This window comes from Gekko japonicus, unplaced genomic scaffold (genome assembly GCF_001447785.1).
Source record: "Gekko japonicus isolate JY-2015 unplaced genomic scaffold, Gekko_japonicus_V1.1 scaffold277, whole genome shotgun sequence".
In the NCBI taxonomy this organism is placed as follows: domain Eukaryota; kingdom Metazoa; phylum Chordata; class Lepidosauria; order Squamata; family Gekkonidae; genus Gekko; species Gekko japonicus.
This window is the reverse complement of record NW_015168055.1, coordinates 592,119-615,942: the sequence shown is the minus strand read 5'-3', so window position 1 is coordinate 615,942 and position 23,824 is coordinate 592,119. Positions and strand designations below refer to the sequence as shown.

Below are 23,824 nucleotides of genomic sequence, written 5' to 3'. Positions count from 1 at the left end.
CGTTTTCAAAAATACACTTGCAAAGAACCTTTCTCCCTGAACATCAACATCTCAGCAATCCTCAAGTGGTTAAGACGCTGAACTGCAGGCTGTGGAAGGTCAGAAGTTCAGCAGTTCGAGACCCGAGTTGCCGCATGATGGAGTAAGCTCCCGTCTCTAGTTCCAGCTCCTGCCAACCTAGCAGTTCGAAAGCAAGAAATTGCAAGTAGATAAATAGGTACCACTTCGGTGGGAAGGTAACAGCGTTCCGTGCGCCTTGGTGTTTAGTCATGCCGGCCACATGACCACGGAAACATCTTCGGACAGCGCTGGCTCTTCGGCTTTGAAACGGAGATGAGCACCGCAACCCTAGAGTCGGATTCGACTGGCTTTCGAGCAAGGGAACCTTTACCTTTTACCTAGTTTCCCATTAGAAGTTGGAGGGCAGGGTGGGAAAAGAAAGAGCTTGTTACTTTTAAAACCACCCACATATGTTAACAACATGGTATATTACCATTTGATGTAGGCTAGATTGAAGGCTTTGTGATGAAAGAGGCAACATCTACTTTATTGTGTAATCTGGTTGCTGTACAATGCCCCCGCCTCCTCCCACAAAGTTGCACATGTTTCCCCAATAAAATATTAGACAGAACATTTTTATATCCTCTCCAAGAAGCTGTCCACGGTCTTCCTATACTGAAGGACCAACAGAGATATTCTGGCCAAACTGCTCTTACACAAAGTTAAACTTTGCCACAGCAATGGCTGAGATGTGGCAATAACTGTACTCTTATCTACTTGCAATCTTACAAAGTACTCCAATCTGGTGAATGAATAACTACTCCTCCTCCTACGTATGTAGCTTGCCAGACCAGTCACTCAGGCTTTCATATGACACACCAATATGACTCTATAATTCTTTATGTAGTTAGCAGCAAGCATCTAGAACAAGGGTCCCCAAACTTTTGAGCCAGTGGACATCTCTGGAATTCTGACACAGCTTGGTGGAACCAGCCACAAAATGGCTGCTGCAGCTCAGTCACACAATGAAGATCCTTATGATATGGCAGCAGCTGCTGCCAAAGGACAGTTTTAAAAATCTGAACAGCCAATCAAATCTCCAATGGCCAATCAGAAACCTTGCTAGCTAAAAGCCCCACCTGAACCTTCCCACTGTCTAAAAACACTTGACAGGCACCAGGAAAGGTGTTGGCAGGCACCATGGCCCCTGTAGGTGCCACATTGGGGATCCCTGACCTAGAATATTAAAAAAGGTAAAGGTTTCCCTTGCTCAAAAGCTAGTCAAACCCAACTCTAGGGGGCAGTGATCATCGCCGTTTCCAAGCTGAAAAGCCAGCGCTGTCCAAAGACGTTTCCGTGGTCATGTGGCTAGCAAGACTAAATGCTGAGGTGCATGAAATACTGTTACCTTCCCACCGAAGGGGTACCTATTTTGTTGTTCAGTCGCACAGTCGAGACCGACTCTTCGCGACCCCATGGTACCTATTTATCTACTTGCAATTTCTCGTTTTCAAACTGCTAGGATGGCAGGAGCTGGAGCCAGACACGGGAGCTCATGCCATCACGCAGCACTGGGGTCTCAAACTGCCAAGCTACAGACCTTCCGGTCTGCAGCTTCAGCGTCTTAACCTCTGAGCCACCTATTACTGAATGCAGCAGTTAACATATGAGCTCTAGTGAATCAGACCGTAGTTCGACATGCTGTTTCAACAATGCAGAGTCAACAGAGGTGGCTCTGGGAAACCTATGAGGAGGGCATGCTTCACCTTGCCGCTCCACCAGCACCTGCTATTAAGAACCAATTTCCACCTTTTCAACAGATGTGTTCTGGGAGTTCCCTGTAAGTAAACTCAATTCAGATTGGACCGTCCACAGCATACGAGGAGAAGAAGCTTAAGTCTCCACCTTCCCGTGGTGTTTTCTGGACCATTTGTCCACTGGAGAAACTAGCACATACTGAGGGCTGCATGTAAACTTCCCATCAGGACAAATAACAGCTCCGCTGAGACCATTTTAGGTCAGGAAAACAGTGTGTGTGTGGGGAGGGGAACTCCTCCTTGCACACCACAGTTCCAATCCAAATTAGGGCCATGTCCCTGGGGATTGAGTTCCCAGCCTAGAACTCCAGGACCACATTCGATCCAAATTCCTTTGGGGGGCAACCCTGCGAACCACCCTGTAGATATATGTTGTTGTTGTTAGCCATTCAGTCGTGTCAGACTCCTAATAAAGAGGTTCTATTTAGCCAGGGGTCATTTCCTGCAGGAGCGCACAGGAGCGGAGCTCCGGCAGTAAAGAGCCCAGGGGGCGGGCACATGCAACAAGCCCTGCCCCCCTGCTCCCAGCAGCCCTCAGTCAGAGCAAGAAGCAGCCAGGTGAGTTGCAGAGCCCCCCCCGCCCCCCCCGGTCCAAAACAGTCCAGTGGCACCTTTAAGACCAAGCTTTATTCAGGTACAAGCTCTCCCTCCTCTGCGAGGACAGAGCTGCATGTCCCCCCCCCAATAGCTAGCAATCCAAAACAGTCCAGTGGAGCCTGAGCGGTGGGTGTTGCCTTCTGACACACTTCCGGTGATGTCAGGGGGTGTGGCATATGCAAATAAGTTATGCTAATGAGTTATGCTAATGAGCTCCTGCACCTCTTTTTCTACGAAATGACCCCTGTATTTAGCTATTATGGTTAATGGTATGCTACGGTGAACTAATTCTTTTTAAAAACACCATTCAGTTAACAGTTAACATTTGAAAATGACTAAGTTTCCAAAACAAAAATGCTGAAAGAAGTGTGTTACACAGCTAACTGAACACGTTTGGGTCAGCGTGTATAGCTTCAGTAAAAATAATTTTAAGGGGAGGAGCAAGCCAAAAGACAACCTTCCTAACAGTTACGTATAAGCATAAAGAGTACCTTAAAGAGCATCCCTTTCCTTGGAATCATACCCCTTCTGAAATACACAGAGCCGCTTTAAGAACTATACTATCAAGCAGCAGGACAAAATGAGGCCTTCTCAGAGTTTCAGAATGCCCTGTATATGTCTCTTCCACGAAGATAGTTCCAGAAGGGCAGCCATGTTGGTTTGCAGCAGAAGAGCGAGATTCTAGTCCCGTAGCACCTAAAAGGCAAGATTTCCTGGGTATAAGATTCCAAGAGTATCTGACAAGGGGAGCTCTGACTCTCGAAAGCTTCTACCCTGGGAATCTTGCTGATCTCGAAGGTGCTGCTGGACTCGAATCTAGTTACGCAGGTGCTCTTCCCTCCCAGCTGTTGAAGGGCAACATTTTGTTTTATTTTTATTACGTAAAACTGCCATCTGAGTGGTGAAACTGTCCTCCAACCTATTTTGCTCGGGCCATACAAACTTCAGAGATTCAGCTGCAGGTACAGGAAGCAAAGGGAAGATCTTGGAGATACTTATTAAAAACAAGCATTAACACTTACTAACTGAGTGTGGGAGACAGATATGAAGGAGTCAGAGTGTATGCATGGACGGCTTCAAAAGGGAATTAGATAAGCATAAGGAGCAGAGGTCCATCAGTGGCTATTAGCCACAAGGTATAGATAGGGACTCTGGGGCAAGTGATGCTCTGTCATCTTGGTGCTTGGGAGGGGGGGGGTCAACAGTGGGAGGGCTTCTAATGTCCTGACCCCGCTGGTGGACCTCCTGATGGCACCTGGTATTTCTGGCCACTGTGTGACACAGAGTGTTGGACTGGATGGGCCTTTGGCCTGATCCAACATTGGCGTCTCTTATGTTCTTATGTTTATGCCTCTTAGACAGGGGAAATGATAGCAGGGTGAAAGCCATTGTTGTGGCAGTCTTTTTCATGCTACACATTGTATGAAATGTTCTTTATTTTTCCTGAACCTGCTGAAAATGCACTTCATTGGGTGACCCCGAGTTCTAGTATTCGGAAAAAGAAATAAATATCCCCCTTTGTCTTTTCCTAAACTTTTGTAAAACTGTCTCATTCCCACAAGTCATTTGTCTTCTCAACCAAAATGCTTCAAATGCTTCAGCCTTTCCTGACTAGGAACTCTGGGCAGGAAAAGAGTGAAGGAGTAAGAGGAGGTGCATTGTAGCCAGAGGAGGTGCATTTTAGCTAGCCGTGTTAATGTCACTGCTGAAGCTTGCTTTCCCCTCCCTGTCTCAGGGACCTCATCAAGCTTGGGTGTGACCAGAGGCACAAACGTTTGGCCTTGGCTCACAGCTTGTGCCTTCCAGCCAACCATGGAATCTACAACTGGCCTGAGAGGTACTTGTTTTGCTTTTCTTTTTTTTCTTTTGCTATGCACAGGTTTATTTATAAGTTATTTTTCTTGTTGTAAGCCAACTTGAGTCCTTTTCTGAGAAAAGAATGATACAAAATAAGGTAAGCATTCCAACACCACTATCATTCTAATTGCCCTTTCTGTACTTTCCTTTTAAAATATGAGTGGCTCAAAACTATACACGCAATTCTAAATGGGGCTACTAGCGCAACGGAAAAGTGGGAAAGCATTTGGTAGCAAGATCAGGAACATCATTTGATACATATTCTCTAGCCTGATTTTTTTTTCAGAACTGGGGAAAGAAATGGGACAGCAAGAGGAATGAAAATGCTAGCAAGACATAAACAGGAGACCAGGGAAAGGGACAGCAGTGCAAAGGAGCATGCTGAACTCTTCACCAGTGGAAGAAGTGACCTGGTTTCGGTGCCCCTTAGCAAACAATGTTTACACGCCTACAAGCTTCCCTCTAATGCAACAACAACAACAAAATCCCTCTTAAAAATAGCAACAACAAGGAATGAGATCCATGATATTCTGATTGAAGCCAACAGGATTCTTTGGCTAGACACACAGCATGAGTTTAGATCTCTAGGCTACTTTCCATCCAACTGACACACTTTCCACATGAAAAGGAGCATACAAGGAAATCCCTTATAACCTTTAGAATGTGCCACTGAACAGGAGCTCATGCAAAAAGGGGAGAATAACCAGCTTCAAGGTAGATCAAATAGCAAGGTCCCAAGTTCAACAGTCCTCCTTGCACTTTGCCACACAAGCAGACCAAGCCTACCAAAACTGGGGAGGAGAAACTGAACACCACCCACTTCTGCTCCATTTATTAAACTTCAACCTACATGTGGGGCAGGAAGATTACATAATAAGGAAAACAACCACATTACATACAAGTCTCTCCGTTCAGTAAGCCTGGGAAACAATTAATACGTTTACTTTAAAGTAGTGCTTAACACACTGTAGGTTAAGTACATAATCTAAATAAGGAGCCCTAGCGTATGCAGAAGAGCTAGTGGCAGAAGCGAGCACCACAGCAGAAGATAGCCTGAATTTAGTAAGTTGATTTGTCTAGTTTATTGAATGCTTCTGAGGTGGCTCACTTGAGACAAAGGCAGCAGAGATCTGCAGCACACCTGGAGAAAAACAGGGGGCCCTATACCTGGCTGTGACAGCCAGGTCTGACACTTCACTACTAACTGCTTCCTGACATAGTGAACTGGAGGCAAAGCCAACCCAAAGCATGAGGTGCTACTCTATGTACTATAGTGTGCACAAGAATCTAACACTGTATAGTACACATGCCAAAAATTCCAGCCCTTATTATGTGATAATGGGTGATTCCGCACTAGACCTTAAATCTTGGTTCAACCCTGTCCCCAAACTTACATTCTACACTACACTCGAGTTCACCCCTGTAATTATCTCAGGGTGTTTTTTGTTTCCAGATTACATTGAGGTCACCCCGGTTTTGCCCCACACTTGTCCCAGGATAAACAGATGCTTGGATCTCATCCCTAGTTTCAATAGAGTTCAAGTTGCGACACAAAGTCTTGCATTTATCTCTGGTTATAACAGTGTGGTGTAAAATGTAAGTTCGGGGACAGGGTTGAACCAGGATTTAAGGTCCAGTGCAGAAAGGACCTTTATAACCAGGGATAAATGCAAGGTATTGTGCTGCGAGTTAAACTCTGATAAAACCAGGGATGAGATCCAAGTGCGGAAAGGACCACTGATATTTATTTCCTTTGGAAACCATAGCTGGTTTTATGAAACAGCTGAGCTGTGACAGAATTGCAACACTGTAACAAATCTACATTTCATGGCGCATTAAACATGTTCTAGCAGGACAGAACACATTTAACATCAACAGCACAAATGAGGATTATTTTCGAGAGAGAAAGGGTTAGTCATTCCGTTTTCAGAGCTCTGAACTCAGAAGTATACACTAATCTCCAGCAAACAGTTATCAGACTAAGTTTGTTTCAAGCATTCAAAAGGTAGTTAAACATTTAGGATTAAGTTCCCAGCAGGCTGGTAGACTTCCAGATTATGAGCAATGTTAACATTTCAGCCGTGGCTAATGCCACTAATGTAACATACATTAATGGAATCCCACAAGTTACATCTGGAGTAACAAAAAGACATTTCAACACCACCATCAAATATATATATATATATATTGAGAAGATTGGACAAAAGGTGGTTGAAGAGAAAATGAAAGCTTCTTTGGTGCAGGTAATTTCAGCTGGAAATCAGACTGCGTATCAAAGCTTCAGAAAAGTGCCACTGATTTCCCTCAATATCCTGAGGTTCTTAAATCCATTAACCACAGTTAATATGTAACAAGAGCTCTCTCTCTCTCAGGTATCCTGCAATTTTATGTAACCACATGACAGTTAACAGTGTTGCCTTTAAAACTGCAAAAGAAGTCTGACATTATGTATCATTCTTAGAAGAAGACCAAAATGGGTAGCCGTGTTAGTCTGTAGCAGTAGAAAAGAGCAAGAGCCCAGTGGCACCTTAAAGGCTAACAAAATATGTGGCAGGGTATGAGCTTTCGTGAGTCATTGCTCACTTCTTCAGATAAGGAGCAGTGACACACAAAAGCTCATACCCGGCCATATATTTTGCTAGTCTTTAAGGTGCCACTGGACTCTTGCTCTTTTCTGTTTTTAGAAGTGTTTAACTCAGGGAAGTCTCATCAGTCAGTCCAGTAGCTTTGCTCTAGGAGGTTAAAAACTTCGCAAACTAAAGCATTACTAATGAAAGAATTAAGCCCTGTCATCCCTTAATTGTATTGAACCAAGTGCTAAATTATGAATCCCACATTGATGTCAGATACCTTTTAAACCAGTAAATCTCATCTGGATCTGCTATCCCAAATTCTCGGAGCTTCATCACCATGAGCGCACTCTTCTTGATGGCTAGTTCATAGCGCTCACTGCGGGAAAGGAAGTTAACATCCTCATGCTTGAAGTCTGGGTCATTTAAAACCAGGGCTTCTGTAGAGATAATGAAAGGAAAGAAGAGAACAACAGGATTCAGCCAACAAAAGAATTCCACGTGAGAAAGATATGTAGCTGCCTCTGCACTATGGCCTCACCACTGGCAAGCTTTTCCATGAATTTGCATAAATCATATAATGAAGCAGTAAGATGGTAGTAGCCTTTTACTCAGTCATGGCTACTATCACACACAACCACTGACATCACAACATAGTGAAGATCAAAAGTGGTTTATACATCAGTGCAGATTCAGAGCACTATTGCTCAGAGCTTTTCAATTAGGCAATGTGCCACTGTGGCACCAAACAATGAATTTCATTTGAGAGACAACCCATTTCTGACAAGGGGAGAGATCCCAAACAAAAGCTAAATGACTGAAAACTAAGGGAAGTGGCAACAAGGTGCCAAGTCAGGCACAACAGTATATACCATCAAGATTAACACAAATCCTCTTCAGCAGTTCTCACTGTTTTGGATAGCAGAAACACAACGCTTAGTATTTAGTGTACCCTACAGATGAAGAAGCTTAGTAATAACCACTTTAACATACGTTATTTATATCATTTTAACCACCATAATGCACCCACAACAAGAACAGCTAAGTAATGACAAAAAGCAGATATTTCTCATGTGCTCACATTTTTTGGGGGAAGTGGTGACCCCAATCTATGATAATTGTAAGAACCACATCAGGTTATCAAAGGTACTCCAGATTAACTAAGAGACTACAAAAGGCACAATCCCGTATGAATAACAGTATAAAAAGGAAATGTATTATCTTAACTTTGTCAGGCCGAGAGGGTAATGAAAGCAGATAGTCAGCAAAACACAACAATTACTACACAAGCTCTACCCACTTGCCCCAAGCCCTCTTGCAGTACCAAATCTACTGAACTGATTTGGAAAAATCGCTATTCCTAGACTCCCTGTTAACAACAGCAGATTAAGACAATAAACCATAAATCACAAAATCCCGGCTTGAACTCCCACCTCAGCTCCAAGTCCCTTCAGGCAAACCACTACCACTGAGCCTCAATTTACAGGGATTTTGAAATCTGAGTATGAATATATTTTACCATGAAAGGAAGTCACCATTAGCAGTTACAGAGTTGGGTTAGGACTGGCAGATCCAAGCTCAAATCCCCACTTTGATCACTGGGGGGCCTTGGACCAATCACTCCCAGACTAACCTACCTCAAAGAGTTGGCATGAGGACAGAACGCAGGGGAGTTCTATTGAAGGAAAGGATAAGTATCTATAGGGAAAAAACACTGATAATAGTCTTGGGAGGCAGTTAAAAGTTACAAATGGGCTAAAGTATGCAAAGCACTAAATAAAGAATAAACATTAGGTAGGTAACAGCTGGTCAGTTAATGACAAAGTTTATTCAACAACCCCCCCTTTTCTTAACCCCCCCCCCAAGTAAACTATATATGAGGTCTAACAAGGTCTGCATGGTCTACTTTGAGAGGTGGAGATCTTTCTTATCACCTACAACTACCTGATCTCTTTAACTACTACCTGATCTCTAATTCCAGGAACTGAATTAGCGCATCCGGTGCCACTTTAGAAGAAGCCTTCCTTCATCTCTGCTATACCGGAGAAAATCTCTTTTAAAATGGGCCAGATACCGTACACGCAGGCATCACCCGAAAGCACGGGCTTTGCCTTGCCCCGTCCCCTTCTGATCTATTACTTATTGGCATTAAAAAACCCTTCATGCATTCAAAACGAGTCATCCCCATCCGATTTCGTGTATCGGGTAGTTTAAGTAGCCGAGGAAGGAAACGAGCGGTGGAAAGCAGGCCCTAAACGCCGGAATCGTCCTCCTGCTGCCACCCACAGCCGCCGGTTCTTCCCCTTCCCAAACGCTTCTCACCGAGCTCCCTGCGGCGCCGGGTCCGGTCGGCGCCCCCATCCAAGATGTTGGTCAGAAACTCCGTGTTGAAAGAGGCCGTCTCCCGCTCCTTGCGCAAGTCTAGATTCATTGCCATGGCGAGACACACCAGCCGCTCCGCTCTGACACCGAAGGACGAAAAGAGACAAACGCCAGCAACTCGCCCAACCTTTGGGACGGGGCTCAGGCTTCAGCTGATCCAGCTCCGCCCACTTCCGCCTCCATGTGACACGGGACGCCCGCGTCCGCTCGGGGAAAGCCGGTGACGTGGAGAGAGGAGATTCACCCTCCTCTGGCTTCTCCGGGGGGCGGGGCTAACATAGGTTCTGCTGTTCCCTCATTGGCTAGCGGTGCTAATAGCGAGGAAAAGGAACAGGGTCTGGGACTCTGTGCAGGGTTGTCAGAGGCAGCCTTCTCAAGTCACGTGGGTAGGTAATGCTTCCCCAAAAATGCGTTTAGCCGATATTTAAATCTGGGGACTTTTGTGGGGAGTCATCCGTATATTTGTTTATTTAAAATACATAAACATGTAATGACAAGTTTTGATATCCATTCACTGAAGTAGTCACAATTTTATCTGTTCGGACGAAGTGAGCTTTAACTCACGAAAGGTCGAAAACTGGTACCCTGGATAATTTTGTTGGTCTCTAAGTGGAGGCGCCGTGATCACGAAGGTGGTTTTCCCAGGGTGAGGCTCATCCGTTGCCCCTCCCCCCCGCGATTTCCCCAAACGCGGGAAACTGGAGTATAAATTCTGTATTGTAAGCCACGAGTTTCATAAGGGAGAAAGGCAGCTAACAAATGTTTTAAATATATAAATAAAGACTGGACTCCAATTTTGTTCTGCTATCGGAAGATTTAACAGGGCTGGCCTGGCCACCTGAACGTTTGTGCTAGAATAAAATTTGGTTGGCATTTAAGGTGCTACAAGATCCTTGTAAATTTCAGGCTGTCCTCGGCAAATAGACCTGTCGTTTTCAGGATTGCTTGTAATTGCACAAAAAACAGTGTGGGGGTGATAGATGTGTCTGCCTGCCTGGCTTGCAAAGGAAAGCTGAATGTATTCTAATGATGTACACTGCCCCAAGCCCTCCGAGGGAGGGTGGTTTTGTTAAAAAATAATCATCATCAATAATAATATCTCCAGGCAAACTGAGCTTCCCTTTCTCTGTTACTGGGACCAGCGCTATCATGATCTGGGCTGTGCAAGTAAAGGCCTAGCAGGCCCAGGGAGCTTGAGTAGCAGTGGGAGGAGGCTAGGCCTATAACTCCCAGAAGTCCCTGAGAAGTTTTGGCGCCAATTTTAGCCAATCACAGAGAAAGGGGATTTATAACAAAAGAGCTGGACAGAAGAAAAGTTGTTCTTTCTTCCAAGAGAGCAGGGCCAGAGGGGAGGCTGCTGCTGGGAGAGACTCTGGGTGAATAGAGTCAGGTCCAACTGAGACAGTGAACTAGGGACAGTGAGTCTAGTCACATTAGGACATTTGGTTTCTTTTCTCTTCACCCACTTATCATTATTGTTCTTGCACCTTGTTAGTTTCCCATATTTGACTGACCTGTAAAAATAAACCTTTTATTTGTTGTTTACTCTGCCTGATCCTCACACATATTATTCGGCCAAATAAGGGAGGTCTGAAGGTCTTGGGAGGGTGCTCTGGGCCTTCTCAAGGGATCCTAAAACCAGAGTGGTGACAGCATCAGGTGACACCCCACATGAGCCATGACAAGCACTTACAGCACTGTTAAATTGCTCCTTGTCACTTCAATCCCTCCCCCCTTTTTGTTGCACATTTTTATCTTCTGCTATTTGTTTATTTGCTTCATTTATTCTCTGTTTATCCCCAATGGAATCCAAACTGGTTTACATGGTTTCCTGTCTTCCATTTTATCCTGAAAACAACTATGTGAGGTAGATTAGGCTAAGTATATGTGACTGGCCCAAGGACACCCAGCAAACTTTCAAGGCAGAGTGGGGATTTAAATCTGGATCTCCCAGATCTAGTCCCACAGTAACCACTATACCTCACTGGTTTCCCCCCTTTGGAACACAAAAAAAACTCAGTTTGATCATAGCCTGTAGTTATATGTTCTATAGCTATTGACTGATCTGGGGTAAAGCTTATCAGATGAAAAATTCAAACCTAGGGATGCTTTAGTGGAGAAGTACCTGAAATATTGAAGGGAAATCCATTGTGTTCTTAAGGGCTGAGATTCTCTGGAGTAAAGGAATTGTATGATAGATATTGCACTGATAACATCTGATTTATAAAACAGAAGAAAGTTACATATTCTACAGGGTTGTTACAAAGACAAATGAAACAAACCAATCAGAATGTTTGTGAACTATTTAAAATGATATAAATATCATGCTGTAAGCAATAGCCTGGTAGGGTTTGTATTTAGGGTGGTGAACTTTTTTTTTTTTTTTTAAACAACCTATAACTGCACAAAAAGTAAGTTTCATTTCTATATGGAAAACAGCAATAGGATCTCCATGCTTGGTACAGGTCAGGATTGGTATACTGTGGAATGGAAAAATCCACTTTTAAATGTTTGTCTCAAAACTGGTCTGTCTGTAGGATCTACCTCCAAGAGCAGCTGTAATGATGCTACCCGATGCAGCAAAGTATCACTTTCCTTGGGAGGTAAATTTGGCATCAGTCTCTGAAAGGAAGACCCTCAGAACATTTGGCAGGTTTGTGCACTTCAGCTGCAGGGGTAAATATGAGGAATTTTGTTGTTGCTGTTGTTCAGTCGCACAGTTGAGTCTGACTCTTCGCGACCCTATGGACCACATCACGCCAGGCCCTCCTATCTTCCACCGTCCTCCGGAGTGTGTTCAATTTCATGTTTGTTGCATCAATAACACTATCTAACCATCTCATCCTTTGCCTTCCCGTTCTTCTTTGACCTTCAGTCTTTCCCAGCATCAGGGTCTTCTCCAGTGAGTACTCCCTTCTCATTTGGTGGCCAAAGTATTTGAGCTTCAGCCTCAGTATCTGGCCTTCCAGGGAACAGTCAAGGTTAATTTCTTTTAGGACTGACTGATTTGATCTCCTTGCAGTCCAAGGGACTCTCAAAAGTTTTCTCCAGCACCATAATTTGAAAGCATCTATTCTTCAGTGCTTGGCCTTCCTTATGGTCCAACTCTTGCAGCCATACATTACTACTGGGAATACCATTGCTTTGACCATACTTTTGTTGACCATACTTTTGTGGACCGGGTGATATCTGTACTTTTTATTATACTGTCGAGGTTTGCCATAGCTTTCCTCCCAAGGAGCAGGCGTCTCTTAATTTCATGGCTGCAGTCACCATCTGCAGTGATCTTGGATCCTAGGAATGTGAATTCTGTCACTGCTTCCATGACTTTCCCTTCTATTTGTCAACGATAGATGGGGCTGGATGCCATGATCTTAGTGTTTTTGATGTTGAGTTTCAAGCCAACTTTTGCGCTCTCCTCTTTCACCCTGAACAAGAGTCTCTTTAGGTCCTCTTCACTTTCTGCCCTTAGAGTGGCATGAGGAAAATAGCCTCCAAAAAGGCAGAGGAGGCAGTCTCTGAAGTTTCCCTGCTCACAATTGCTATGCTCATTTCCTTTCCTAAGTTAAGATTCTGTTACTTTTGGCCAAGCTAGTTATGTTTCCTTGCCTCATTTTTTTCACTTTCCCCCTGATTTATCTTGCTTTAGAATTTATAGGAGTACCTTTATATACATGCAAATGCTGGAAGAAGTTTTGTTGCTTTGATTTTTTAAAAAATTCCTGTGAAATGTTAATTTTCTTTCTTTTCTTCTTTCTAATTTCTTACTGTGTGTGCCATTTCCCATTTGCTAGGGCTACTTCATGTTTTAGTTTCCTTACCTTAGCAGATTAACTTGTCTTGTATGATATCCGCATTCATTTTTAAGTTGGGAGAAATACAGCCGTACCACCGTTGAGCTGTTGCAAACTTTTTTCATTACAAGATTCTGTGGGGCAGCCTTTGTTTGGTTTCATTTCGTTAACAGGACAATTCCATATACTAGGTGGCTTCCACCTTGCCTGCGGCTATGTAAAACAGAAATGTTCAGGAGGGCATTTTTTATCAAGGGATTAGAACTGTAAAACAGTGAAAAGGTTCAGGAGGGTGCTTTTTATAAGAGACAAGGATTGTAGCCTGTTGCACTATTTATTGTCTGGATCATTTTGCTTTTACTGCATGGACTTCTGATTTTGTGTCCATTTTCTGTTGTGTTTAATTTCTTTATTTACTTCATTTATTCTGCTCAATGGGGACCCAAAGAGACTTATAAATGTCTTCTTTCCTCCATTTTGTCCTGACAACAACCCTGTGAGGTAGGTTAGGCTTAAAATGTGATATGGGCCCAAAGTCACCCAGCAAGCTTCCATGGTGGACTCAGTATTTGAACCTAAGTATCCCAGATTCTAGTCACTCTAACCCCCACACCAGCTCTCTTTAGTTAGACTTGTTAGTATTATCACAGTGTTTATTTGATGTTTTATGCTCTCTGATTGTGTTGGTTTTATATTTTGTAATCTGCATTGAGTCTCAGCAAGAAAGGAAGGCTATATAAAACTAAACACATTAATAGCTCCTTAACTACTATTTGTTTAAACAAGATCAAAATGAACAACAGAGGATTAATTTGAGCACGTAATAGAAACTAATTCAAATGTTCATCAGGATACGTGGCACAGTCCTTATTAGATCAAACTATTTTAATTATGTATGTTTAAATTAATACCCTGTATGTGCAGAACTAGTCAGGGAGAGGCTGCCCTTCCCCACAGTACTAACTTATGATATGAGATTTTAACACAGTGATGTATTCAAACATGCATTCACCACAAGTATGTTTTTGGTTGTACAATGCTGTGAGGGCTGTTCCATATGCTATCTTGAATATTAGTATCAGCTCCAAGACTTTCTGTTCAGCAATTATTTTTCTGTTTTCAGTGGCACTTTGGTCTTAAACATGGCCATTGGAAATGAAGTATAATTACTCCCAAGTAAATCTGTTTAGCATCAGATTATCAATGGTAATAACTATTCTAGAATAAAGTGTAATCTGTGGGTTAAGATTATTAATAGTTGGGCTTTGCATACTTTATAATTATTATTGCTACTGGAATTTGATTTGGGCAGAAAGAAACATAATAAATCCCTTATTACTTTTGACAGGTTAATATCAAGGACTGCTCTCCAGTGCAACAGAGTAATTTCTGTTGTTGTGTCTCTTGATTATGTAACAATGTCTTGCCATATTCCCAGTGCTATATCCATAGTGATTTTAAAATTGTTATTATCTTGTTATTTCTTGAACAATACATCTGCCTGTGTCCCATTTCAGTTTGGTTTCAGGCCTGGGTTATTTATTTATTTATCATAAGGCAGAGTGACACACAAGAAGCAGATAATAATATAAATTACATAACCAAGTTGATACGAGTATGCAGACCAATTGGGCAACCCCTTAAATACTAATATCTAAATTTTCAGACTACTCCACTGCAGCTGGGGAGAGTTCAAAGAGCTCCTGATCACATCACCCTGGAAATCACAACGCTCACAGAAAGAAAATAGTTTGGTGGGCTGCACCACAATTGCATTCAGGTCCTGGTATTTTGCCCCATTTAAACAACAGGCCTGCACAACCGCCAAAGTCTGTTTGCATTCTATTAGCTATCTTCCATACTTTTTGTGGCAAGACAACTCCGACCTGCGGACCTCTCATTAGTGTTTATCACATTATGGATATTGGGTGGAACTGATTGCATCCATGTTTGCAGCCATTCATTCCCTAGATTGGAATTTTGTGATTGCAGGATTTGTGCAGATCTTATTTGTAGGTGTCAAGATTAGGGTTGCCAAGTCTATCTTCGCCTGGAGCGGGGAGCTCCCGGCCAGTGCCTTGTGCACACCGCGCACACGTCACCCGGAAGTGACAGGAGGACGCCAGGCACGCTGGGGGCGGGGCCACGGCCATACAAGGGGAAACCATAGAGTTTTCCCTGGTATGGCCGTGGCCCTGCCCCCAGCGTGCCCGGTGTGCCCGCATCACGTCCGGGTGATGCGCATGTCCGGGTGGAGTTCCCCCTGGGGCCCGATCTGGCGGCGCCAGGGAACGGGCCTCTGGGGCTGGGGTTTCCCCGCCCCCCCGGGGGGACTTGGGATCCCTAGTCGAGATCTTAGTCTGGAAAGGTCCATGTCAGCCATGTCTTTGTGGAGGGCAGTTCTCTGTGTTCAGGGATCTGTCTATATTCACAAAGAAGAGCATCTTGTCTTCAGAGATGCGGGGGAGCAATGTGGCACAACATGGGTAGCTAATAGGTCAGAGTGGGTTTAATACATTTGCTGATGGTTCTTATTTTGTGTTGAGTTGGACATCAAGCCTGTGGACATGGGGGCTGTTGAGCCACACTGAGGCACCATATTCCACAGTACTATACACCAACCACAAAGCTGAACATCTAAGTGTTGTAGCAGACGCACCCCAAGTTGTACCACATAATTTTTGGAGAATGTTGTTTCACATGTGTATTTTCACTGCTATATTGATAAGATGGTGTTTATAGCTCAAGGTCCTGTCTAGGGCAATGCCAAGGTACTTAGGTATATGGTTGTTTGTAAGTTGGGTCCCATTAAGGTAGACAATCCGTTCACAGTTGGCAAGATTGTTATTGAGATGGAAACAGGAGCATTCTGTTTTTCCTGGATTTGGGATAAGCCTCCATTTATGGTAATAGTCAGCCAAAATTTCAAGATCCCTAGTCAGTATTTCCTCAGTTCTTTCAACTGATTTGTACCTTATTGCAATCGCCAGGTCATTGGCATAAGCAAACTTCCTGGATATCATCTCAGGAACATCAGAGATGTATAAATTGAAAAGAACTGGAGTGAGGACCGAGCCCTGGGGTAGACAGTTATTCAGTTTTTTCTGCTTGCTGATTGACTGACCCATAATTACTTGGAAAGTTCTATCGCTCTGCATGTTATGTAGGAGTCAAAATAATGTTCTGCAGAGGAAAACTTGGAAAAACTTGTACAGCAGACCATCCCTCCTGACTGTCATAAGTGGCAGTCAACTCGACAAAAACTGCTGATGTCTTAAGACACTCCTCCTAATACCCTGCCTCAGTGAAAGTTGTTAACCTGATAACCTGGTCTTCACAACGATGACGGGGTCTAAATCCTGCTTGCTCTATAGGGACATGTTTGTTAATTCTGTCATTAATTCTGTTCAGGATTAGCCTCTCGAGGAGTTATAACAGTAGCCCAGAAGGGAAATAGGTCTGTAACTTTCCACCAGATGTTTTGGTTTTCCAGGCTTCAGAATAGCAACAATCTTTGCTTTCTTGAATTTCCCTGAGAGTCTTCCTGTCCTCATGATGTCAGTGAGACTCTTTGTGAGCCACTTCTTAGTGAACGTGCTGCTGTTGATCAGGAACTCATTTTGGATGCAGTCAAAGCCTGGTGCCTTTTCACTCTTGATGTCCTTCAGTGCCTTGGAAATCTCATCAGCACTGAAATCCCCTGATAGTTCACAGGCGCGTTTCAAAATCTGGAGCTCTTTCTTTTATCCTGATTGTAAAATCTCGATCCTTTGGAGCTCTGGATAGGGATACCAGTTGGGCAGCTACCTGGTATGATGTTACCTCAAGATTTCCTTGGAGCACAGGTGGACTTGCATTTGGTTTTTTCAACAGGCTCCAGGCTTTCCTACAGGAGTGCCTGAAATCCAAGTTTGCAGTCGCAGTTCCTTTGGTCCATTTTTGTTTATGTGCAGTGTTGAGTTCATGGAGTCATTCATCTGCTACTTCTGGACCGTTGCTGTCGAGGAAATTTTGATACAGCCTCTCACTGTGATCGCTGCAACCTGGAATATATTCTTTCAGATATCTTTGAAGAATATGCATTTTGGTAATAGATATAACAGATCCAGCAAATCAGCAGTAGTAATTATGTGTTGGAGGGACTCATCCAAGACACCTATCCAGATCTTCACTGAAACCTTTTCAATTCATCCTCTTAAAGTTCCATCATGGTCTTGGAAAAGACTCAGGGTGATTTCCCACAAGCACTGCTCCGCGCTCACTCCTCCCTTTTGCCCCGATGGTACGTGTCAATTTCACACAAGCTGCTGCGCGGCCGCATTTTGCCCCGCAGCTTCGTGAGATTTTCCCCGCGTCTACTCAATCCTCAAAAAACAGGATTGAGTAGACGCGGGGAAAATCGCACGAAGCTTACCTTGTGGTTAATAGCCACTGATGGACCTATGCTTATCTAATTCCCTTTTGAAGCCAGCCATGCTTGTAGCCGCCACCACTTCCTGTGGCAGTGAATTCCATGTGTTAATCAGTCTTTGGGTGAAGAAGTTTTATCTGTTCTAACCCGACCGCTCAGCAATTTCATGGAGTGCCCACGAGTTCTTGTATTGTGAGAAAGGGAGAAAAGTACCTCTTTCTCTACCTGCTCTATCCAATGCGTAATCTTATAAACCTCGATCATGTCCCCACTCAGCCATTGTTTCTCTAAGCTAAAGAGCCCGAAGCACTTTCATCTTTCTTCATAGGGAAAGTGTTACAACCATTTTATCATTCTAGCTGCCCTTTTCTGCACTTTTCCCAATGCTATAATATCCTTTTGAAGGTGTGGTGACCAGAACTGTACACAGTATTCCAAATGAGGTGGCACATTGATTTATATAGGGGCATTATGATATTGGCTGATCTGTTTTCAATTCCCTTCCTAATAATCCCCAGCATAGCATTGGCCTTTTTTATTGCAGTCACACACTTTCTCGACATTTTCAGTGAGTTATCTACTACAACTCCAAGATCTCTCTCTTGGTCAGTCTCTGCCAGTTCGGACCGCATCAATGTGTATTTATAGTTAGGATTTTTGGCTCCGATGTGCATCACCTTGCACTTGGCCACATTGAACCCCATTTGCCACGTTGATGCCCACTCGCCCATCCTCGACAGATCCCTTTGGAGTACCTCACAATCCTCCCTGGCTTTCACCACCCTGAACAACTTCATATCATCTGCAAATTTAGCCACTTCACTGCTTACTCCGAACTCTGAATCATTGATGAACAAGTTAAAAAGCATCAGACCGAGTACTGATCCCTGCGGTACCCAACTGCTTACCACCTTCCACTGAGAAAATTGCCCATTTATATTCACTCTCTGTTTCCTATTAATCAGCCAGTTTTTGATCCACAAAAGGACTTGTTGTTTTATCCCATGATTTTTGAGCTTACTTAGGAGCCTTTGATGAGGAACTTTGTCAAAAGCTTTCATCCACGCTCTTATATATCCGTCTTGGTTCTAAACTGTACTTTCAGACTGTGGTCAGGTGACTAAAGCAGAACAAACTGTAGCCGAATCCAGTCAAGACAGATGTAATATTGGTTGGGAAGGTTGGTACTTTAGTGGAACTGAATCCACTTGTCCTAGATGGAGTGACATCAGAGCAGGTTAAGAGCTTGGGGGTGCTCATGAACCCTGCCTTGCTGTTTGAAAAGCAAGTTGGCATGGTGGCCAGGAGCATCTTCTATCAGCAGCATCCGATTCGCCAACTTTCTCATTACCTAGATTCAGCTGGTCCATGCTTCTGTAACCTGACAGTTGGATTACTACAACAATTTCTACATGGAGCTGCCCTTGAAGATGATCTGGAAGTTACATCTGATCCCGAATGTGTCAACCTCATGCATGTCAGGGGCTACCCGCCAGGAACATATGTTGCCCATTTTGAAACAGCTTCATTAGCTGCCAGTCTGTTTCTGAGTTTAATTCAGTGTACTGGTTATGACCTTTAAAGCCCTTCATGACCTTGGACCCACATATTTGAGGGACCATGTGACGTTCTTGCTTATAGGGGAAATGGGTTTTGCCTTAAAACACTCTCTGAGTACATAAACTCGGTAGTTTTCTGCTGTCACCAGGAATTAAAAATTTCAATTCTCTCTCTTTTGATAGTATGACCTAGGGTCTGGGCACTTCAGAGGACTATGTGGCCCTGAGGAAGGACTATTCTCTCTCATAGTCACACAGGCAAAACTGTTTGTCTTATTCACACTGAATAAACCATTTGTCTAACCACACAGGATAGACACAACTTGTTTCTTTGGCCATATAGACTCTCTCACAAAACTCTTATAGTCACACAGACTAAACTTCACACAGACTCTCACAGAAAGGCACCAGACAGGGTTGTCCCCTATCACCGTTATTATTTATCTGGGTGTTGGAGATACTTCTACAAAAAATACAGCAAGATCAAGAGATAACGGGACTGACACACAAAGGACTTAAATACAAATATCGAGCATTTGCTGACGATGTAATGTTCATTGTGCAAAACCCGACAGACAAATTACCGTTACTATTCCAAAAAATAAAGGACTTTGGAGAATTGGCCGGATTTTATGTCAATAAGAACAAGACGAAGCTTATTTGTAAAAATATGACGAAACAAAAACAAATGGAACTGCAAGACCTGGTACAATGTGAAGTAGTAAAAAAGACTAAATATCTTGGTATTGAGTTAACTGCAAGAAATATAGACTTATATAAGAATAATTATGAAAAACTATGGACTAAGTTAACTCAAGACTTTAAGAAATGGGACAAAATGAATTTGTCACTGATGGGAAGAATATCAGTTATAAAAATGAATGTCCTACCACGTTTGATGTTCCTGTTCCAAACAATACCAATTCTGCATAAAACGGATTTGTTGGCCAAGTGGCAACAAGAGTTGTCAAAATTTGTTTGGGCAGGCAAGAAACCAAGGATCAAAATGAAAATACTTTGTGATGCCAAAGAAAGAGGAGGTCTACAAATGCCAAATCTTAGACTATATTATGAAGCGGTTTGTCTAACATGGATGGATCAATGGGTGAAGCTTGAAAATGACAGATTGTTGGGGTTGGAAGGGCATGATTGTAGATTTGGCTGGCATGCATATTTATGGTATGACAAGATAAAAATGGACAGTTTTTTTAAACTTCACTTGGTGAGAAAAGCTTTGTATATGGTATGGACAAGATATAAGAAGTACCAGAGTGACTTAAGACCATTGTGGATTGTACCAGTAGAAGTGTTGATATCTTACTCAAGACAGCGAGGTAGAGACTGGTTGCCATATAGAGATTTAATTAAAAAAGAGGGAACAGAGTGGGTAATGAAAAAGCAGAATGAAATTGAATATGAATATGAGTGGTTGAAATATATGCAGATTTATGATCTTTTTAGATCTGACAAAAAAAACTATGGTTTTAGAGAGGAAAAAAATGAAATTGAAAAGGTTTGGGAGAGTGGAGGAGGAAAAAATATTTCTAAAATGTATAAGGTGTTGTTAAAATGGTATACTGAAGATGAAACTGTTAAAGAACAAATGTTAAAATGGGCTATTAATATGAATAAGGAAGTGGCTATGGAAACCTGGGAATATTTGTGGAAAAATTCTATTAAGATCTCGACATGTACTAATGTTAAAGAAAATTGTTATAAGATGATGTATAGGTGGTACATGACACCTAAGAAGATTGCAAATATGAATCAAAATATGTCAAACAAATGTTGGAAATGTAAGAGGCATGAGGGCTCATTTTATCATATGTGGTGGACTTGTGAGAAAGCTGTAGACTTTTGGACAAAAGTCCACAATGAAATGCAAAAAATACTGAAATGTTCTTTTAAAAAAGCACCGGAAATTCTGCTTTTGGGACTCAAAATGGAAGAAGTCAATACGACTAAAAAAACTTTACTCTGGTACCTGATAGTGACAGCGAGAATGATTTATGCTCAGTTTTGGAAGACGGAAAAGGTACCAGAGGTTGAAGAATGGATACAAAAAGTTCTGTTCATGGCACAAATGGATAAGATTACAAAAAAACTGAATAACAAAGAAGACGATGAGTTTTTTGGAGAATGGAATGATTTTAAAATTTATCTGGAAAAGAACTGGGATGTGAAACAAAACTTAATATGTTTAGATCAATATTAAGTCAAACGATGTTATCTTTAGATTGTAATGATGAGAAACTGATATTGTTGATGATATGAAGTAATTTGGAGCAGGGGTGGAAGCATTGTGGGAAGCCATTGGAGGGAGGGGAGGAACTGGGAATGGGGTAGACAATTGATAGAATGATATGATTTAATCTTACATGTTGTATTCCTGAGAAAATAAAATTTGTTTACCAAAAAAAAAATAAACTTCACACAGACTCTCTTCAAAACTCCTCCACACTTGTCTCTCTCCCGACACACACACACAGAATCCTCTCAGACACCCCTCCTCCCACACCCTCAGTCAGCAGCCAATCAAATCACACTTGTCACCCTCTATCGCTCTCCTTACATTACTGCAGTCAAACTCAACATTTAAAGACACATACACAATCACCAAAACATGGAATCATTACAAATCCCCCCCCAGTCCTTAAGCGGAACACATCTCTTTTCCCAAAGAGTTGGGTGTAGCTTCTTCTTATGTAGTGAATCTCTTACAGTCTTTAGTCTGGAAGTTCATTTTAGTCCATTCTTCTCCTCTGTTGCTGTTACTTTAAAGTCTGTGGTTTCTTTAACTCACAGTCCCACTCTGCTGGGATGTTGTTTTCCTCTAAGTGATGTCCTCTGTTAGGCTGCTGTCATCTCTGGGATGTTCCACTGCTGGACTATGGTCATCTTCCTCTCTGGGATGTTCCACTGCTGGGCTTCTGTCATCTTGGCTTTGGTCTTCTCTGCTAATGTAATGTTCAGCTTCAAACACTGATGGTCTCTCTTCATCACTGTACAGCATCTCATTACGCAATGCATCATTTGTAGAATCTGTTGTCCCCCTGCCTTTTTGTGCAAGCTTTGAATGTGGAAACACTCTCTGCAGGATTTCCAAGATTCTTTGAAGTGTGTTTTCAATCAGTGGTTTTGCAACAGTAGACAGTCCTTGTCTAGGTGAGGCCACTGCTCTCAGAGAGTCAGGTATGAGTTTTAGCATAACCACTACAAAATCTTTAGCTGCTATATTAACAGAAGAAATATGCAACTGGAACTTTGCACTACTGGTGTAAATTTGAGGATACATTGACACAAGGCACACAAATCAGCTTCAGTGCATACGGACTTGATGTCAGCCCTACAATATCCAATACGCTTTTCATCTAACTCTTCAAAGAGCATCTCTGATGGCTTAGGGAACCACTCTCGTGTATGACTTTTGAGGAACTTTCTTCTTGCATCTTATGAGATCTTAGGCCAAAAGTATTTTCTCACTATTCTTTTCTTGGTTCTACAAATTCCTAGATGACCTGCACCTTGAATATCAGGTGTCAGCAGTGGGATCATCTCCTTCCATAAGTCCCTGTGCACCAACTACCATCATCAGGCAGCCATCTGTTGGCTATCCCACCAGTTAGGGTGGCCCATCTGGCATCAACCAGAGCCCGGGCCTTTTCCATTGTAGCTCCCACTCTGTGGAATGTGCTCCCTGATGAGGTGGGAGGGCCCCCCTCAGAGATGTTCAAGAGGTGCTGTAAAGCTTGCGTATTTACCAGAACTTTTGAGGGGGATTGAACAGCAGGCATCTTTTAAGGGGTGGAGAGAGATTTGTGGCTTTTAAAATTATTTTTGATTTTAATAGAATTTTTAAAACTATTATTGTAAACTATCTTGAACCACAAAGAAAGGCAAGATATAATGTTAATAAATAAGTAAAATATATATTAACAACAATGTTTGAAACCTAACTTTTTGTCTTTCAGATTATACTCCTATGATTTGGTCAGCTCCAAAGCTATTTTAGCAGCTCAGCACAGTTCGATTCAGCACATCTGGGTCTGTACCAAGTTTGTGGAACCATTCCAAGCCCAGCTTGGGTCTGTATATATTGTCCTGGGGGAAACTGAACTTGGGAATGGTAAGATCAGAGTTTCCGTCTTCTGTGGGCCAAGGAAATGTACCTTGGCAATAAAGAGATTGTTCTTAAAATACCTCTTTTGTTAGAAGGGAAATCAAATTGTTTTTGCATAAGATAGTTTTTAGTCTTTTTGCTTTCTAGAAATGTGACATATAGGCGTAAAGAACATAATTTAATAAAGCTATCTTCACAACACAGTGTGACATATAGATTACCATCTGGATTTCACTCATTCTACATCAAGAAAGTTCAAACTTAGTTGGTACGGAAGGTAATCCAAGAAATCTTGGGGAAAGCTTAGCTTTAAAACCGGAAATATACTTGCTAAATATGATCCCGAAAGGTTATAATACGCAAGAATAATACGTAATAGGGTATATAATAACAGCTGCTAGATTACTACTGGCTAAAAATTGGAAATCTGAGGTCATACCCAAGAGGGAAGAGTTAGTGGTTAAAATACTGGAATTAGCATAAATGAACGATTTGAGTTTAATGTTGCAGAACAGGAATGAAAAGGTACATGAGAAGAGATGGGGGAAAAGTATATAATTGGCTAGGAGAGTTGTTAAGTGATTAGTGAATTCAAAATGTATGCAAGAATGACTAAGCGATGAATGACTCTGATATTTTATGTAAGATGTATATATGGAATGTATACACGTAAAACTAGAAATAAAATAAAATATATTAAAAAAAGTTCAAACTTAG

At 42.4% G+C, this 23,824-nt stretch overlaps 2 protein-coding genes across 3 annotated transcripts in view; one reads left to right on the top strand and one right to left on the bottom strand.

Annotated features, from left to right (window-relative positions):
- Positions 1 to 9,355, bottom strand: part of ACOX1 (acyl-CoA oxidase 1, palmitoyl) — a 38,944-nt gene extending 29,589 nt beyond the window's left edge. For both annotated transcript variants that reach the window (XM_015414483.1, XM_015414484.1), the window contains exons 1-2: positions 9,164 to 9,355; positions 7,122 to 7,281 (exon numbers count right to left, since the gene is read on the bottom strand). In XM_015414483.1, coding sequence (XP_015269969.1) covers positions 7,122 to 7,281; positions 9,164 to 9,278 — 275 coding nt within the window. In that variant the 5' untranslated portion in view covers positions 9,279 to 9,355. The remainder of the gene's footprint in view (positions 1 to 7,121; positions 7,282 to 9,163) is intronic.
- Positions 9,356 to 9,547: 192 nt separating this feature from the next.
- TEN1 (TEN1 CST complex subunit) overlaps positions 9,548 to 23,824 on the top strand; it is a 20,713-nt gene continuing 6,436 nt past the window's right edge. Inside the window, exons 1-3 of the mRNA XM_015414474.1 lie at positions 9,548 to 9,609; positions 11,761 to 11,876; positions 22,959 to 23,113. Coding sequence (XP_015269960.1) covers positions 11,785 to 11,876; positions 22,959 to 23,113 — 247 coding nt within the window. The 5' untranslated portion in view covers positions 9,548 to 9,609; positions 11,761 to 11,784. The remainder of the gene's footprint in view (positions 9,610 to 11,760; positions 11,877 to 22,958; positions 23,114 to 23,824) is intronic.